Consider the following 20,284-nt stretch of genomic DNA (forward strand, 5'->3'; position numbering starts at 1 on the left):
TTAATAGATGGCGCTGTTCATTGATGACTGGTCTTACTGGTTTTTGTGAAAAGTCGATTTAAATTTATTTTATTACTTTAAATACTTATTACAATATTTTTTAGGAATTTTAAAGTATATATATAGTGCATAGCTTGAATGTATAGGTATATGATGTATGTAGGGTAGATATGTTATTTAAGTGAAATAAAATAAGGATTGACTGATATACATGATGTTTATTTACACGCACTAGATTATAGTTAAAATTGTTACATATTATGCATCTATATTGTTATTATTACATTTTAGGAGGACAGCACTGCTTCACTTGATTTTAATGAGGATACAATATTAAAAGAATACATAGACTACGCTAAATATATTTTTGTATAACATATTAGTTTAAACAATTCTACTAAACTATTTCGATCGATGCTTATGTGGTAGGTACAGCCATGAGAGGTTACTGAATAATTAATGCATTTTTATATGAGCTAAACAAAACTGGTATAATATTTAACATGTTTTATATTTTTGTATTTGCAATAATATATAATACTACGTACATTATTTTTATTTGTATTAAATAGTTATACATATTTTATATAGGTTACCAAATTCCCTTAAGACTACTCTAAAACGTATTGTTGTTTCATTTATTATATAAAAATCGAATATAAAATAATTAAAACAATTAACATAAAAATATTTATTGTAAAACAATATTTATAATATAAATATTGGTCACATTATTGTACTATTCAGCTTCGTAATGATGCCTACTTAAAATTGTAATATATATATTTAGTAAGTGTATAAATAATTCAAACGACGTAAGAATCGTTATTGCGATTAATAAATTTGCTTACGGAGATTTTGAACTATTTTTGTATCAATTACAGAAGATTTTTGTATAGATATTAATTGATTTGATTTGAGAAATTTTCATCAAAAGAAGTTTTCACAGTAATTGGATGAAAATAAACAAACGATTGGTAAATATTTGTCAGGTAAAATATCAGTTATCAGAGTTCCTTTCAAAATCCTTTTTGTCATTAGTCAAATTTTAACCCCATCTTAAAGGCGAGCCGGGTGGTCTCATTAAAGTAGCTCTTGTTTCCGCAGTAAGCGCACCGCCACCATCTTCTGGAAGGCCATAGAATGCGTACAGGTGTCTTCGGTGGTGGAGCTCGTGTCCTCTATGCGAAAGGCTTTGTAAACGACTCCATAGAGAGAATATTCGTTTCTTGACCGATTTATTTTCGTTCGACGAGTTTTCTGGAAAATAATAATTTTAAATGCATCTGAAATCTGAAATAAATCGCAACACTTTTAAATAAAAATATCATATACGACGATTCATATACGAGATAATAACTTATGAAAAAAATATCTATAAAATATATATCAAACTTCCACTCTCTTTTCCACTTCTTATTTGAATGTAATCGGGTTTCATCAATCACCTTAGTGACCAGCACAACAGTCCTTACATCATGTAAGGATGATGTTAAATTATATACAATTAAAAAATCTACAGTTAGTATAAATATGTATATAATGAGACGTTACCTAAATATGACAAATCTTCCCTGTTTAGTTTTCCCTTTCTCTTCACCTTTACCACGGTTTTTTCATCGTTTTCGAATGGCGCGTCATCGTCTTTTATCTTATCATTATCAGTGTCTGTTGTCGATTCTAATGGTAATAAATCCGTGTACAAATCTTTATTTGAATCAGTATTTTTTATATTGTTCGTTAAGTACGCTAATTTTATCTTGAGGATTAACAGCGGGCCAGCAATAACGTCTGTGTCAAAGTTACCATAAACATCGTCGCTTATGTAATGGTACAGGTTTCGGGAATCATCAGTTCGTTTTAATTTATCCAAGTCGTCATTATTAAGAACTTTTTGAAGTTGTTTATCAAGTAGTAAGTTTTTATTAAGTCGGTCCAACTGTCTCGGGTAGTTGTGCCATTGTTCTTTTCGAAAACCTTCGTCGTCATAGCTATTATCATTGTCCATTAGCCCATTGTAAATCTTCCTTTCCTGATTATTGTCGTTATCTAAATATTTTAGTCTAGTCATTTGAGATTTTTTTGGTAAATTATCTTTTGACGTTCCAATAAAAACTTTATAAAATACATTGGGATTATTAGTATGTCTGTTGTTATTTAAAGTATTGTCATTATCTTGGTCTTCCAAAAGGGAGTCTGTATCGAGTTTGTTTATAGATAATATTGGAAGAACGTTACTTGAAGAAAAAGTAATTGTAGTTAGCAGCACTACTGGAAGCAATGACTGGCGAATCTGAAACAAAATCAGACATATATATTTTAAATATGTATTCAAATATTAAATTTTAAAGTGTTATTTTAAGTCAGAGCGGGAAAATACATCTTTTTTTTGTATATTCTAATAATTTTTATTGAAAGGAATTTCTCTAACTGAATTTTTAATCGATTTTTTTTGTTGCTATTTACTTAGCTATACTTTTTTAAAGAATATAATAAATAAGCAATAACGTAAAGTATATACAGACGTCTCACATGATTAAATTATATAAAAGTCTTGAAATGTTTTTTTTAATTACAAGTTGTACAGACACAGGTGTAAAATCTTTTATAAATTGAACTAATTACTAATTTTTCATAAATTTAATAATATTAGACTTACACCTACATATATATATATATATATATATATATATATATATATATATATATATATATATATATATATATATATATATATCTAGGTGTAAGTCTAATATTATTAAATTACGCAATTATAATAATTTAATTTCTGTTATAAAGTTGTGTTATCATATAATTAGGCCGTGTTTGCTCTCAGCATTGAACAAGACAAGGTATATGTAATCAAGGCAGTATTTTAAAATAAACTATTATATTGCAAACTCAGATTAAACAAAATACGAGAGAGAATTTTAAAGTGAAGCAACAAAAGCAGCTGCAAATTCTCAGTATTGTGTTCCCGTTGTCCGTTTCACATTTATAACATCAATAATCATTAATATTAAAGCGACAGTATTTTAAAAATGTTATCAAAAATACCAATAAAAAGAAGCGTTCTTTCACATTACGAGAAATTAGTATTCGCTTTCGATTTTATATTCGCTCTTGTTGCCTCACTTTCATGTTTCGCTCACTCTATGAGTCTTTTGTTTTATTACAAACCTACTGAATGCACTTACATAGTTCTACACCTAGTCATGAGAAATAAACAGGTGTATCTGTAAGTTAAACGGAACAAATAGTAATGGATGTATCGATTTGATTAAGAATTAGTAGCACGAACAGCAGGGCGAAAACTAGGACACGATTATTAATGAGTTGTAAAGCTCATTATTTGTTTCTGTCATTTACGGTGATATTGTTTTTCTCTGTACATTTTTACAGAGAAAACGAATTGTCTTACAAAGAAGGTTTTATTTAAATGTAAAATAGTAATATCCGTTAGTATTTTTATAGCCATGTCGTTCAACGCAGAATAGAGCCATGTCAACCTTTGGCTGCAATAAAATCGACCAGTATGACCATATGTGTCAGCGTTCAGTATGATGGCAGGAAATAAACCTCCCAGGACGATTCTTATTGCTTACCTGTTCGGCGATGAAGATAAAACATTGTGAGGAAATCTGCATAATATGTAGGGTATAAATGCCATATGTTATGTTAAGTATAGTATAGTTACTAATGAAAGGAGCGGCAAGGCAGAGCTACACAATCGCCTCTTGTCTTTGCCCAGACGTGGGATATGAGCTGTTTCTTTTTCTATATAAATTACCGGTTAACCGTTACATAAAAAAACTAATATATCTTCATCGTTATAGTAATTAATGCTCTACTTAACTTCTATCCAGAGATACAGTAGATAATTATGACTATTGAGGGAGCTCAACCTATATATTAGTTTCCTATTGTTCTTCTGATGTTTTTGTTGCGATAGATTAATGTGAATATGTATTTAAACATTGGGAATATCAATATTATAATTGCGTAAACAGTGCCTGTTTTTGCTGTAGTTTAAACAATTTTGCGTGAATTTCCGGCATCAAATTTATGAATTTGAAACAGGAATTATGACGGACATTTTTAGATATTTCCAATATTTTCAGATTTCATTACGAAACGTCAAATATACTGAGTATTTACTTAGGAGATGGCGCATTAGACCTCTCAGTAAACAACTCTTAGAAGACTCGATTATTTGAAAATGTTAAATTAGAAATATTTTAGGTACCTCTTTTTCTTTAGTTATCTACTTTTTAAATCTGTCATAGTAATCTGTAATAGCAGTATGTAATGTTGGTATATAAATTATATATCATTAATATATTTACAATTATATAGTTAGGAGATTAATTTATCCCTACTATTGCATAGATAAAAAAGTGGTAATCTCAAATGTTTTATGAAACATTTAATTCGTGTGTATTATTTCATTTCTAAACGAAACTATTTTAATCATCTTTAATAAGTATTTACTTATTTTTAATCTAGTAGTCACCGGCGGTTTCGCTTGCGTTTTAAGGGTTTGGTTGTCATGTGTTCGGTATAAAACGTACGGTCAGACATGTCCTTCCTCGAAGTTCATGTTTGCTTCACACGAAATTTCATTAAATTCAGTTCATTGCTTTGGTCATGAAAGAGCGGACAGACAGACAGAGTTACTTTCACATTTATAATATTAATATTATATGACAATAAATACAAGTACTTGTTATACTTTGAAGTTAAGATGTCTAGAATTTTCATTATCTTTATAACATAACAGCAACACAGTGGTTGTAAAAAAAGCAATATGTACTGTGTAACAGTTACAGCAAGCCGTGAGTGTGATATGTGAAACCGTAATAAAATCGTGTAATGCGTTATATGAAAAATCTCTTTGTTTTTACGGCTGTCAATCAGAATAAACTTTCTTTTATATTAAAAGTCATAACTTATTTTTGTGAGTGTTTTTTAGACGAGTTTTTTATAATTATATTCTGTGAACTGGGTTTTCCCATTATGAGATATCTTGTGGCTTAAACCGAAATGAATTTCAGGAATGTGCTTCACAACGATGTATTAATGAATATATGTTGAATATGACGGTTATATAAAATAGTGCACAAGTATAGTAAGACACAAATTAGATGTAATCGGAAATGCAATGGAATGAAAATAAAACCAATTACTGCCGATTTACACAACCAGAAAATAGAAATCTCACTATCGCGCCATTCGACGCTATTCGTCGCTATAGTTTCACGCGTCAGAGAAAGCAAGTGCATGTAAATTGACGTGTCAAATTGACGAATATATTAGGTCATATGATATTACGTTTGTGCAAAGATCATATTCGCGTGAAAAATAAATATTGATAATTTGGGATAGCGTACTTAATTCGGATGTGATCGGTTTTACGAATTTTGTCGATGCGACATCTAAGTTGTGTCGTACTATATGTGCGCAAACCCAAATGCCCCGTTCATTCCAATTATATAATCCAAAATGGGCATTACCGCACGACCGAAAAGAGTTCAGGCGCAGGCCAATGAGGGACTTTACGTACTTTATGATGACCAGGAGTGTAATAATTGCTATTTTATTTAGAATTTCTTGAGTAGTAAACCCAGAAACTTTTTTGCATCGGGTATGATCCCGGGTACCTGTGATTTGCAATTATTTGTTACTGTTCTTGTAATCGACTTTTTTGAGACTATTTGGCAAAAAATTGGTTCATATAATTATTTTTAATAACTAGAAACCATTAAAAATATATCATTAGAAAGAAAAACTTAAATTTAAAGTCAGCAGCCACAGAATTGTGGAGCTAAGTTGAGCTATATGCTCTGCATTATTTGTGATCCTTAATTTTGGTGCTTGAATATGTAAAGTCAGAGTAAAAAAACCTTTGTCAGTTTTAAATTTAATTCCTCTATCAAGTCTTAAAATCTTGTACCTTTTGAATCTAAACATCAAATCATTGCGACGCAATATGTCATTCTCGATCGGTAAAGCAGATTATCGCTTATACTGAGTACCCGAAAATAGATCTTAAGGTGACGAATCTTTTCTTACCCCGGCTGTTCTGGAAAGAAGAATCGAGATCGATTTTCCGAATAGAATATTAATTACAAAAAAAAAAAAATCGTGCAAAGGTACTGAAAATATACGTTGTCTACTATTTAATTAATAGTTCCGTAAGACACGTTTATAGGTTATAAATGACTGTGCCAATATCGTGTTATCATTTATGAGGTATAAAATTGGCTCTTAAATAAATAGATTGACTGCGACAAAATTTATGCACTTACGATCTAGTTTTAAATATTCATATATCACATTTTTTTTATTGTGTAATAACTTTATTTATCCAGTACAAAATTGTCACTTGACATTTAATATTGAATAAAATGTACGTTTGGTGTATTGTCAATAATAAATCACCAAATATCGTTGTAAAGAGAAAGTACGATGACCTTTTGTTAATAGTCAATATATGGTTTGTAGGCGAGCTACGTCTCGGAAAGCTGGAAACGGGTTCGACCCTTTCATTTGCATGACTTAATTGAAGTTTATACCGATTGACTGCGTATGCTAAATGAGGGGTGTACATGTCTAGCGATGTATTTATAAGTAAAAAATACTCTTTCAAAAGATAAAAGTACAAATATTTTTTAATATTGATAAAGAGAATAATAAATAACTAAATATTGAATTTGGTTACTCGGATGATGTGCTAAAACTTGGCGACGTTCTTTTTATATATTGATAAAGAGATCAGTTGTTTTAGATTTTTAAATTAACTTTTTTTTATTAACAAAATCTATCAGTTTAACACCACCTTCAAACGGAACTAAAAGTATTTGAGTGTAGAATAAATGTTTGGCACTCAACTAGACGAAATTTGAGCTCAGCTCTATAGGCTCTATAGTATAGGCTATAAAATGAATAAAAGTGAATAAATACTTTAGTTAAAGTTTACACGCGAATATCTAAAACTAACATCACTCAAATGGCAGATATTCTACAGGGTTTTGTCATGGCTGATAGGAATGTATCAAATTATTAAAATGTCCTATAATTGTCTATGTCTAAATCCCATTGTCTTTGATTAATGTCTTTTATATTTGACAGCACGTCAGAAGGGTATGTCGGAGAAGGGTTGTATGCCAGAGGACTTGGTTATAATAATTCTACTAATGAATTATTACTACTATTCTTATAAATTGACGATCTCCATGGTCGAGTGGTGTGTACACCGGTTTTCATGGGCACCCTACTCCGAGGTCCCGGGATCGATTCCCGGCCGAGTCGATGTAGATTATCATTAGTTTTCTAAGTTGTCTTGGGTCTGGGTGTTTGTGGTATCGTCGTTACTTCTGATTTCCCATTACACAAGTGCTTTGGCTACTTACATTGGGATTAGAGTAATGTATGTGATGTTGTCTCATATTTATTTATTTGTTAATATAAGATCAATGCTATTAACTTAAAAAAAAAATAGTGTACACATAGTTTAATTAGTAGTTAAACAAGTTAATAATTATGATCATAATAATACATTTTCTATAAAAAATTATCACAATGTTTCATAAAAAATATGTTTTATTATAAAATTTCCCTTACAACATAATTTAACATTATAACAACAAACAAAAATCTTACATGTAATTTTAAAAAATACAAAAAAATTTTTTATAAGCCCGCTCTTTGAAGTTCACAAAAAAGTTAGTTCAATAAATTAAGACCGCTTATTAAAGGCAATATGAATTAATTATTGATTACTATTCAACTGAATATCACTACATATTTATTATTTCCAGTTAGACGAACAGAATTACACTTTGATCATATGTATGGTCGGCATGAGCAGGTTTAAGACGTCACGTTAACGTCAGCTCGTTTACCTGCCTATTGAAGCCATTTAATTTATTTCTATTGTAATTATAAATATATGTGTTTATCCATCAGCCTTTTAAATTTTCGTTGAAACACGTTATTAAACGGCATACGACTTAGTTCGTGCAACAAAATCCGAATTTGACATCAAATTGACACGGTATTCACAATGGACTTGTCAAAAGTTAGCGTTTTGCAATTGGTGCATCGTAGTTCAAGAACTGGTAGTAGTGCAGATAGTATAACTGAGCTATTAGAAAATAGATTTTGATTCTTTCCTACTACAGATTAACAATTCTTCACAAAAACATGAAAAAAAAAACGCTCATATTAACACATGAATACATGGAACTGTAGAATTAGTAGAATCGTAAAATTTGTCTCTGGTAATTTGTTACAATATTCGTATTTATTATATAGGTAGACAACTACCTTTTTTTGTTTTTTTTTTTATGATATATGTTGGCGGACGAGCATATGGGCCACCTGATGGTAAGTGGTCACCATTACCCATAGACAATGAAAGAAATATTAACTATTCTTTACATTGTCAATGTTCCACCAACCTTGGGAACTAAGATGTTATGACCCTTGTATCTGTAGTTACGCTGGCTCACTCACCCTTCAAACCGGAACATAACAATACTGAGTACTGTTATTTGGCGGTAAAAAAACTGATGAGTGGGTGGTACCTACCCAGACGGGCTTGCACAAAGCCCTACCACCAAGTGTGTACCACCTAATAATTTAATACAAATTTCAAAATAATATTGTATATATTTAAGATTATTGAATTGTACCACTGAAGGTAGCGTTATATTATTATTTTTTCTCATCCAAAATGTCGATTCAAACGTTATAAGTGCCTACTTCACAAAAATATTAAGTTTGAATAAAATAAGTAATTTAAAAGTTCCACTGTTACATATGTAATAAATATCAGTTTGTTCCACAAAAGAAGTGGTTTTCTTCAAATGAATAGATGTCGTGTATTATGTAAAGATGTTTTGTCCTGACACGCCAGACCAAAACTTTGTGTAAACAAAGGAAAATAATTGCTCATAATTATTCCTCATGATATCATTTGATAAACATTTAATTCAAAGAAAAGGGCCTACGAAATGTTTGACTTTGTGTAAGAACAATACGTTCGAATGTGACCTACTTATAAATACAATGGACCACATGGTGTATCTATAATCACGCAATTATAACTTCTATACCCTTCGCGCTAAGAGTCATAAACGTATACTTCTGTGGCTAAGTTTGTAATCCCGGCTTTTTGCTTCAATAGCACCATTCCGCCTTCGTTCTGCCATAACGCGCACTGGAGTGGAACGAGTCATATTTCAAGTTCCCTTCAAACAACCAGTCCAATAATATGAAAAGTGTACATTTAAGCCTTTTATGAATCGTAAAAAATGGATTGTTTTTTCTTCTTAATTTGTTTCAAATATTTGACGCCACATAAAGCAATAACTATTTATATTAACTTTATATCTATACTCATATATTTTCTGTACGTATGTACGTCACTGAATGCCTACCTACTTTATGTGTTTTTGTGGTGCATGGATGGTTAATCTTAACCGACTACGAAAATATATTTCACTTAACACTTATATATACATACATGTAATAGCCACCTGGTTATGTTATCCCTTAAACGAAACGCTTTTCTACTTTAATAAAGAGTCTAAAACACCACCTCTCCCTCTCTGTCTTCAGGGGGCATCACGGGGGTCGCTTGCGCATGTTATCGTAACGATCCGAATACTGGCCTACCTAAGCGGGCCTCCAAGTTAGAGACATTCACTGGTCTATGAGTATTTCCCAGCTCTATGCCTCTACGCCTCTACGCCTACAATTTTTTTTTATTTAATCCATTGAATTTTAATTTATACCGGATGCCTGCTTTGTTTTGTTTCGTGACTACGAGCCTTGTATAAACCTAATACCTTTTTTAAACTGTGTCGTAACTATTTTCCTTTAGACGGGATTTCTAATATTTCTATTTGCTCTACAATTAATCTTTAATCTTACCTATATTAAGTGTGGGGACGACATTATTTTTATAGCATAGACGGACGGTCAAATATGCACATTATCGTAAATGATCCTCACTACCCAATACCCATAGAAATTGGCGCAATAAGGTTTTTACCATACTGTACTTCGTCAATGCGCCACTAAATTTGGAACTGGTACGAGTATGTTATGCCCCTTTTGCATGTAATTACATTGGATGTTGGATCATTCACCATTCAAATCGAAATACTTTGTGATAGAATATTTGATGAGTGGATGGTATCTAAACATCTAAACTTGCTCAAAGGCCTACCACCGAATATATCATCCTATAACACGCCCTGCGTAGTTGGTTATTACCTCTTGAAAATGACTATCGTGGGCGAAATCAGTGAAGACATCATCAAGTTAAATGAAATGTGTGTAAAATCACGTTTGATAATTAATTAGTGAATAAATTAAAAGACGAAAAAATCGTATTACAACTAAAACATAATGAAATTGAGTTCATTGAGTTTAAATGAATTTTAATACCACTAGAAAAACACTTTGATTTCTAGGCATGTTAACTTATTTGTCATATTCGATTGCAATCTTTGCTTTTTAAATAAGTGTGCATTTTGTTTGATTTGCATACCGCTAGTACGTGTATTGATTCTCCATTAGTATTATAATCGTCATGACGTTTGTTTCCACATTTAGAATGTGTGTTTTTTTTAGATCATTACTCACTTAGTGTTTATTTTTATTGTATCAATTAGTATTATGCATTATTATTTACAATACACAGAAACAGCAATAGCTTGTAAATTTCCCATTGCTGGGCTAACGCCCCCTCTCCCATTGAGAAGAATATTTGGAACATATTCCACCACGCTGTTCCAATGGGGGTTGGTGAAATGCATGTGGCAGAAATTACACACATGCAGGTTTCCTCGCGATGTTTTCATTCGTATTACATGAATGAATCCTGTAATTTTCGCGATGTTCTTTGCTAAATAGTTTACCCTTTCAACTTAGTTTAAAGAATAACACTAATATGCTATAGAATAGATATATTTTATTATAACAGAAATTCTTCCGAGTCTTTCAAGAAGGTTTCTCAAGATGAAAGCTCAGGGTTTTTTGATCCGGATTTGAAATCGTAACTTGCTTCTTATTGTACCATTTTCAAGTGTTTGTTTTGTTTCGTTCCGTTGTTTTTTTTATTTCTGTTAGGTTTATATTTACAACATTTATTTACAACTAGCTGTGCTCGCGACTTTGTACGCGTTTGAATTTAACAAAAATAAAATATTGTATCCTAAGTTACTCCCTATTATATCAGTTATCTGTCAGTGAAAGCCCCGTCAAAATCGGTGCAGCCGTTCCAGAGATAAGCCGGAACAAACAGACAGACAAAAATTGTAAAAAATGTTATATCACAATTTTTGTATGTATACACGGTACATATACCAAAATAACATAACATAACATTTTTAATGTTACGAACAGACACTCTAATTTTATTATATGTATAGATATAATGATGAGTAATGTTGACATTATTTTTAAATAATAAATTATAATAAATTTAATAATAAATAATAAATTATAATAATATAATAAATTGACTGGATACGCAATATCCTTGCGTATCCAGTCAATTCTTTTGTCTTATTATGAGTTCCTACAATAGACCACATGGAATAGAATAGAACAACCTATACGTTTAACTAATAATTAATCAAACAGATTCGTATGAAATACTACTCAATTATTCATACAAACTACATACCTACAAATGTTCATTATATACTATCAATGTATAGTAAAAGTAGGTGCATTTTTTATTATAGTACGACTTTACTTTAGTATTTACAAATTTTGATATCAAAATTTATATTTAGATCAAATCATTGTTGAGATCAACAATCAGGATATATTCAACGGAAAAAGTCACCGTAAACTAATTGAATATTCATTTTTTGCGCTTTAATTAGCATAGCTTGGTAACAAAAAATCTAGCAGATTGTTATATTTGGAATCTACGATAAAGTATTATATAGTTTAATTAAAATTGGTTCTATAAAATAAATTAAAAAATATTAAACAAAATCTGTTCAGGAGGTAACTCGTATATAAATTATAAAAAGTCTTTTATTTACCAACTTCGTTTTATCACAGTAAATTTATTATAGGTAATGCGAATTGCAATAGATAGCTTGATCTGTACCTACATTTGAGGTAAGGTTCCGAATATAATTCAATATTAGTGAGTATAGTTATTGGCGGAATAAAGATTGACTTTTTTAATTCACAAAAGCTAATAAATTTTAGTAGGTTAGGTTATATCGGTTAAATTATATGTTTATTAGATTATATATATTTTTGCATATAGTTTTTTTATATTTAAGAAGTTGGAGGAAAAATTAGCAAAAGCATAATAGGTACTAGAAAACTTCTAGTAAGTTTTTTTATTTTGAAAAATGTTGCCAGAAAACAAAAGCCGAAAATCTTCATTAATTATAGACTCATGTTATATATTTATTGTCTCGAAAACTCTACCACCGGATTGGGAAGGATCACCCTTGACCTGGTTAAGAACTGGCGAAAGAAACATAGCGGCACTTTTGTCAATTGGATAAAAATTAAAATTAAAAAAATATAGATGTAACCAAAAAAGTATATTTGCATTATAACGACTTTCACTTTTTGAAAAAGGAATGTAAACTGAATCAACTTTCAGTTCAATGTATATTTATAAACAATCCTTATAAGAATAAGAAGATATAAAATAATTATTAACTTTTAATATAATAGGTAATGTCTTTAAATTTAAAAGAAAAACTAAAATTGTTCATCAATTGGACATTATTACCTACAGATTTAATTACTTTAAAAAGCCGTACATTATTTAATGTAATCGTATATGTAATTCTACGTGTAAATAATGATACTGTCTGAGTATTAACAAGATATAAGATTAGTGTAGTTCAGACTTCTAATGAGAGTGGAAACTTAGTTCCGTCGCTAAGTTTGTTCCACTTACACTCTCTGTACTGTTTGGATGAATATACAGACGAATGATTTCCTTTGTTGTGTATAATTGTACATATATATGAGTTTAATTGTGCACACGGTAAATTTGTTTTCGGTGTTGACTTAGCTAGCACCACAACACGACTGTAACTGTTTAATTGATTAATATCGTATGTTGTATACACAATACAAATGTAATATATTGTATTTACATGAATATATTATGTGATAGAAATTCAGAAAAAATGCAATTAGATGTGGTTATAAAACAAAACTATGATGCTGATAAGAATAATGGAAATCTCAGACGACTAGATTGGATAAAGGAAGTAGAATAAACTTAAAAATTATAAACCCAGCATGACGAAAAGTAAACTATTATTCTACTAAACTATCTATTTTTTACCTCATGAGGACTGAATTAACAAACTGACTGTTATATTATATACTAGCTCAGGAGTATGAAAAATAATTGTACCAAGTTTCATTAAAATCTGTCCAGTAGTTTTTGTTTCTATAACGGTTATACGGACAGATAGACAGACAGACAAAAAAATTACTGATTGCATTTTTGTCATCAGTATCGACCCCATTTCAACCTCTGATAGTTATTTTGGAAAAATATTTCATGTACAGAATTGACCTCCCTACAGATTTATTATAAGTATAGATTTCAAACTGAAGTAGACAAATCAAACACTACCACCGAAGAGAAAATACCTTCACCTGAGAAGTCTGAGACTTTTTTGTGACAATTTCATAATTTACATATATTTAATATGAATATTTGAAAAGCCGGGAGAAGATTGTTTAATTCATAACTTGCGCTACAATCAGAAATAGCTATATGGAGTTAGGTATACAGGTCTAGAATATGATACGGGATTTATGATAAAAAGGTATTGTTGTAATGTCAGTGTTATAATGAATATTAGTGGTTCGCGTAGTTCTTTTTAACCCCAATAGGCCAATTTGCACAGTTAGCAAAATATTTAGAATAATAATTGAAATTACGTTTTAGAAAAATATATAAATCGCTTATAAATCCGTATGTATTACCATTGGTTATTAAAATGATGAACGAATATCGACGAAACGACAGAAGTAGAAATCAGGGATATGGAAATGGAATGTATTATAAAAAGGTTTTTTGTGCTCCATCGACTCATTTTCCTTGACGCCGTCAAAAAGCTCGTACGAGTTCATCAATCTTTTTGAACGTTTTCAGCTTAATCTCATCGGATCGTGGAATCGTGTCTCTGGTCGCATCGACGGATTTCTGATGACGATTTTATCGCTTTATGTAATTGACAACTCAAACTAGATTCAGAACATTGTCTAGTTTCTATGGACATTACTATACTACACTTGGTGTTCATGTTATAGTAAAATTAAAATCTAAATTACTTCAATGAAATCACATAATGTGACGGTTAAATTTTTTTATGTTATAGATTGGCGTACGAGCATATGGGCCATCTGATGGTAAGTGGTCACCATCACCCATAGACAATGACGCTGTAAGAAATATTAACTATTCCTTACATCGTCAATGTGCCACCAACCTTGGGAGCTAAGATGTTATGTCCCTTGTGCCTGTAGTTACACAGGCGCACTCACCCTTCAAACCGGAACACAACAATAGTGAGTACTGCTATTTGGCGGTAGAATAACTGATGAGTGGGTGGTACCTACCTAGATGAGCTTGCACAAAGCCCTACCACCAAGTGATATGTTTTCATAATGAAAATATAAATGATATTATTAATTAATATATTGGTTAATATAATTTATTCTCAAACAATTGATAAATCATTAAATATTCGAAGGCTTACATAATAAACTTATTACGAAAACAAAGGCCTGTTTTGAAAAAATAATTTGTCTACTAAGTAAATACGCATGTACTATATTTCTTTTTATAAGATTCTAGGTGCATGTATGGCTGTAATCATATTTATTTAAGCAACTCACATCACTTAGCCTTATCCCGGAAAGGCGTAAACGGGTCAAAAGCTTTTAGTTCAAGTAACTCAATAAACGAATCATAATTTTTTCTAATATTTTTGGGTCAAAAAGAAAACTACTATATGTGTTGTGCGTTTTTAGTAGAATTTAAATGTATTTTTTTTTATTCTATTTAACTATCACAATGCGAAAGATCCTGTTTGCAGACATTCGACGCAAATAGGTCCCACATGAAAACATGTAAGAATTTCTAGGAATTTTTTCATACATTCAACTGTAAACCGGCAGACGTCCTTGCTAGTGGTACTTTTGAATGAATATTAATATTTACGTATGTAATATTTTTTTCCTGTGTTAGAATCTTATTGCATAATATTACACATTAATCTCATACTATCGATAATATACTTTTATCAGAATAAGTATAGGTACTTTTTCAATAAAAATGAATTAAAAGAACAATAAATAACGTAAGTATATTACATTTTAATAAAAAATCAAATATCTTAACTGTTAAAATAACTTAACCGTAATTTGTAAAAGTATTTTAGTCGTAACTATTTTATCTTAAATTATTTAAAATATCTGGAACGAAGAGTATCGCGTAAAATATGAATATTATTTTATCATCGACTTTTACCTAGTATAAAGGTTGGTACTAATAAAGATAAGGCTTTACACCGTCAGCTCAAATCACTAACCCGTGTCGAGCCTTACATGTTAAATTCTATCGTCAGTTCATATCGTACTTTGGTAATATTTTTCTATGCATATAACAATATTGGAGTGTCTGTTAGTAATGTTTAAATAACCGCCTTTTACTAAATGCTTGTGAATATACGGTAAATATAATGTTTTTTTTTTTCTAAATTTTGTCTGTCTATCTGTTTGTTCCTGAAAACTGTATTTAAAAAAAAAAACAGTACTTGTTTTCCAAAAATGCGTAGGTAAATCTTTTATATTTAAAGACCGAATATTATGCAAAGCAATAAATTTTAATTTAATATAATAAATTAAATATTACAAGATGTATTTTTTACTTGACGCTCAAAACACCCTGTGTATTATTGCTTAGATGCTTATATAATTCTTACGAATACTTTATTTATGTTAGGGATATCGATAACGTCTCGAAATTATAAAAATAATAATACTTTAATGATACGCCTACATACATATATTCGTAATTATCAAAAAAATATCACTTAAAAACAACAAGTTATACTTGGTCTGTATTTTGATCTAATATTTATTTGAAGAGAATTTCGCGTTATCTTAACTTCGTAACTTCGTTTAACGCACAACGACGTACATATAAGAGCAGCTTATACAAAACTTTTGCAAGTATTTAAATTATAAGGATTATTAAAAAAAGGTCGTATTGTATCTAAGTGTTAGTTTTAAAACCTTATTTGGTTCCAATATTTCATACATTTCAATTCGCGGACGAGCAAAAGGACCATTTGATGGTAAGTGTTCATCATCGCCCACAGAGAATGGCGTTGTAAGAAATATTAACCATTCCTTATATCACCAATTCACTACATATCTTGGGAACTAAGTCCCATATGCTTGTATTTACACTGGCTCACTCACCCACAAACCGGAACACAACAGTATTATTATATATATTATAATATTTTCCATTGATATCCGCCTGATGCTGGATTAGTATTTTGCTGAACCCGCAAAAAGCATATTCACTTATCTTGTAATTAAAAATTAACTTCATTGTTCTTTTTGTTTTGATCGGGGATTGATGATAATGAACGAAAATCAATTTATATTAAATTCCGTGTGTAAAATCTCATGTTTACTCAGAAATTTTAATTTATTCACAATTATTCAAATGTCCTAAAGCTCCTTTATTTATGCGTAAAATTTTATTATGCAAAATCCGTTTAAAATATGACATCAGACGTAGGCCAAATTGCGACTTTGTTCTTCCGCTCCTTAAACCACTAATCCTTATAAAAAATAAATAAAAAACATATTCAATTTTAAACTTTTTTATTAATAATAACATTTAGTGTTTTGTTTCATTCATTGTACAAACTGTCTAAAGAATTTATGTGAATTAAATACGTCTTTCAATTAAGAAAGAATTTTACAATAAACAATAGTTTGCATGTTTTTATTTGTTAAGGTTAAGACAGCGCAAAAATATTTTTTTTTACCTACAATATGTTCACCTCCCAAGCTGAACAATTTGGTTTTCAGACACGGCCTCACAGCACTGGTAATAGAGCTAACCTGCGCTAGGAGTCCTCGTTCTTGTCAAAGAAACCCAGTACCTAGGCATAGCTACAAAATATAGACACATAAAACCATAAATATATTTAGATCAAATTAAATCGCATACCACATATGTATGTGTGGGTAAAATAAGTGTATACAACAGTTTTCAACCTTTTTCATTTTAATATGGTTATAAGACTATCGTTTTTACTGTAATCAAGTTTTAAGCAGTAATTATGATTTTATTACATTTTATTTTACAGCCACGATGAGACTTATGGATAACTTATAGGCTCATAGGTAGCCTGCGGGCTATATTGGTATCAACTAGTTTTAACGCGAACGGTTTTCGAAAAGGGCATAATATTAGAGTTTGCTTTTCCACCCTCTATCATATGGTAATATCGCTAGGTTTTATGAAACTTTGTAATAGAGAACTTTTTATTTATTTCCTCGTTGAAAGATCTGCCAAGTTATGAGACTTATTACAAAAAAGTATTATTTCGATGTTATTGTAAAAAATAAATGAGGGCTATTTCCAGTGTTATTTATTTTTAATGTAGTTATTTCTGAAGTAATATATTGTTTCTGTGTGCGTGCTACGTAAAGCATGAATAATAGAACGAACGTTTGGATATGTGTACATACCTAGTTTAATTTCATAAATAATAGTGATTAACGTGTTCTTGTCAGTTTGATGTTAGTTTAAATATGGTTCTTGTTAAGTAAAATATCGTTTTAAATGAAGTATTTACCTCAATTCAATGATATTAATAGCGCCATAATTAATTTTCAAATTTAATAATATTACAGTTTTTTCCTATTGTTGTCGTAGCAAGCAATAGTGTTTTAATAATATGTTTGTAAGAATGACCAATGTAGGTATCTCTTTAGATAACTTTCATAGCGGATTCCTATTCGTATTTACTTTAAGCTAATAACAGGGCCGGATTTAGTGATCTGGAGACCCTGGGGCAACAAAGCCGCAGAGGCCCCTACGATTTCTGCCCTTTAATCAGATATGACGTTTTTTTTTCTTGTCTTTAGAATTGTATTTAATTAACAAATATATTGCGTAACAATATTTGTCATATATTTATATGTTTAACTACGTATGAATATATATATACACATCAACACCGTCTAGGAATATTTTGTATAAAATTCTTAAGCTCAAAAATCATTTCCAGTTTTAAAATCTTTTGATGAAAGACTATTTTGTAAACCTTCTTGGACAATTCTAAATTTGAATTTGAAAAAAATAAATAAAAATAAAATTTTTACGCGACATAATGGTAGCGATGGCCGAAGGTTTCGTGTACCTACCGTCATATTAAGATATTTTTTTGTGTCCAATTTAAGTTTTATAACAAGTTATCGATTAATTTCGAGTTAAACCTATTGTGTGCATCATGCAGCGGTGCCATTTAACTAGAGAAGAAATGCTAAGGGCAGGAGGCATGCTCCAAGCTGGGGCTACTCAACGGAGTATTGCTGAGGAGATTGGAACAAGACAAAACGTTATATCTAGGTTATGGTCACACTACCGTGCTACTGGTGAAGTGACTGAAAGATATCCAGGTGGGAAGCGCATAACCAATCAACGACAAGACCAATATTTGCAAGTTGCCGCGAAAAGAGAACCAAATGTTACGGCACTTCAATTGGTTCAGAGGCTCCAGCCCGAGGACCAGTTGCTTGTGAGTGACCAAACTGTAAGGAGACGGCTGCATAAAGCTAACCTTCATGCTCGCAGACCGCTTCGTACTCCAGCACTACGCCGAGGAAATCGTGGGCGACGACTAGAGTGGGTTCGTGTAAATTTGTTCTCGGAAGATAACCAGTGGTCTGTAGTGCTGTTTACCGATGAGTCCCGGTTCGGTTTCCATCCCGATACACGTAGCGTACGTGTTTGGCGATTCCCTGGTCATGATAGCCGCTTGCAACATCTTCAGAAAGTCCATTCATACCACGGCGGCATAATTATGGTTTGGGCGAGAATTTATCTTGGTAGAAGAACAGACCTCGTTTGGATCAGAAACACCATGGCGGCCGAAAAATGCCGTAACGAGATGCTTGTGCCAATAATTTAGTCCCATAGACTAAAAATGGGCCAAGAATTCACGCTCATGCACGATAGCACCCGTCCGCACACAGCGGGAGTGGTGACGAGATGGTTGTAGGAACAAGACGTATCGATCTTAGGCTGTCCCGCTCAATCACCTGACCTAAACCCCATAGAGCACGCGTGGGACATACTCCAAAGAAGGGCTTCGAGGAATTTCCCTGCAAAATATTGCGATGGATGACCCCCTTTTTTATCTTAGTCGAACCTGGGACAATATACCGCAGCAAGACTTGGATAACTTAATCCAAAGTATGAAAATTTGTTGCAGGACGTTATAAATGTCCTGGGTAGTTTTACAGAGTACTGATTTTTCATATGACAATTTTACAGAGTACTGATTTCAGACAAACATTAATTGTTAGTTTTACCATTATTTTACGTTTTTTCTTTATTTAAGGATAAAATTGTTTACACAAAATAATATGGTTTATTTTTTATTCTGGAGTAGAGTCAGATAAATGGGCTTTATAAAAATATAAACATGGTGCATGTTATTTTTAATAAATTTTGAAATAATTGAGTAAATTCAAAATATCCCTAGACAATGTTGATGTGTGTATTATGAATATATTACTAAACAAAACTCGTCAGCACTATGTTTTTTTTATAGTCTATATTATGGGAGGGCCCACTCGTAAGTCTGACCCTGTCTATGAATGAAATAAAATGTAAATAATTGACCAAACTGCTAATGCATCAATGTAATCATCAATCTTTTCCCTTGAGGTCTTTGCCTTAACCTGCTCTATCATTATTTGCTTTTCGGCTAGAGGAATATTGACTGGCAGTGACTTTCCCTTTTTTCATCGTTTTTATAATAGGAGGTTTTCAATTCACCTTTTATTGTATATTTTATGTGAAACACCTTTGTTATATTAACACTAATTTTTTTTTATTATTTTAAATGCTGCAAAAAATGAAATTTTAACTATGAAAAAAAAACTATATCTAGTTAATGCTAGGGTATTTAGAGTTTAAGTTGGTGATTAAGAAGTATTGGATAAA

The 20,284-nt window shown here is 31.0% G+C and overlaps 1 protein-coding gene across 1 annotated transcript in view; it reads right to left on the reverse strand.

The window, feature by feature from the left end:
• Positions 1 to 744: 744 nt before the first annotated feature.
• LOC124540628 overlaps positions 745 to 20,284 on the reverse strand; it is a 54,300-nt gene continuing 34,760 nt past the window's right edge. The window contains exons 2-3 of the mRNA XM_047118294.1: positions 1,555 to 2,293; positions 745 to 1,260 (exon numbers count right to left, since the gene is read on the reverse strand). Coding sequence (XP_046974250.1) covers positions 1,049 to 1,260; positions 1,555 to 2,293 — 951 coding nt within the window. The 3' untranslated portion in view covers positions 745 to 1,048. The remainder of the gene's footprint in view (positions 1,261 to 1,554; positions 2,294 to 20,284) is intronic.

This window comes from Vanessa cardui, chromosome 2 (assembly GCF_905220365.1).
Source record: "Vanessa cardui chromosome 2, ilVanCard2.1, whole genome shotgun sequence".
In the NCBI taxonomy this organism is placed as follows: Eukaryota; Metazoa; Arthropoda; class Insecta; order Lepidoptera; family Nymphalidae; genus Vanessa; species Vanessa cardui.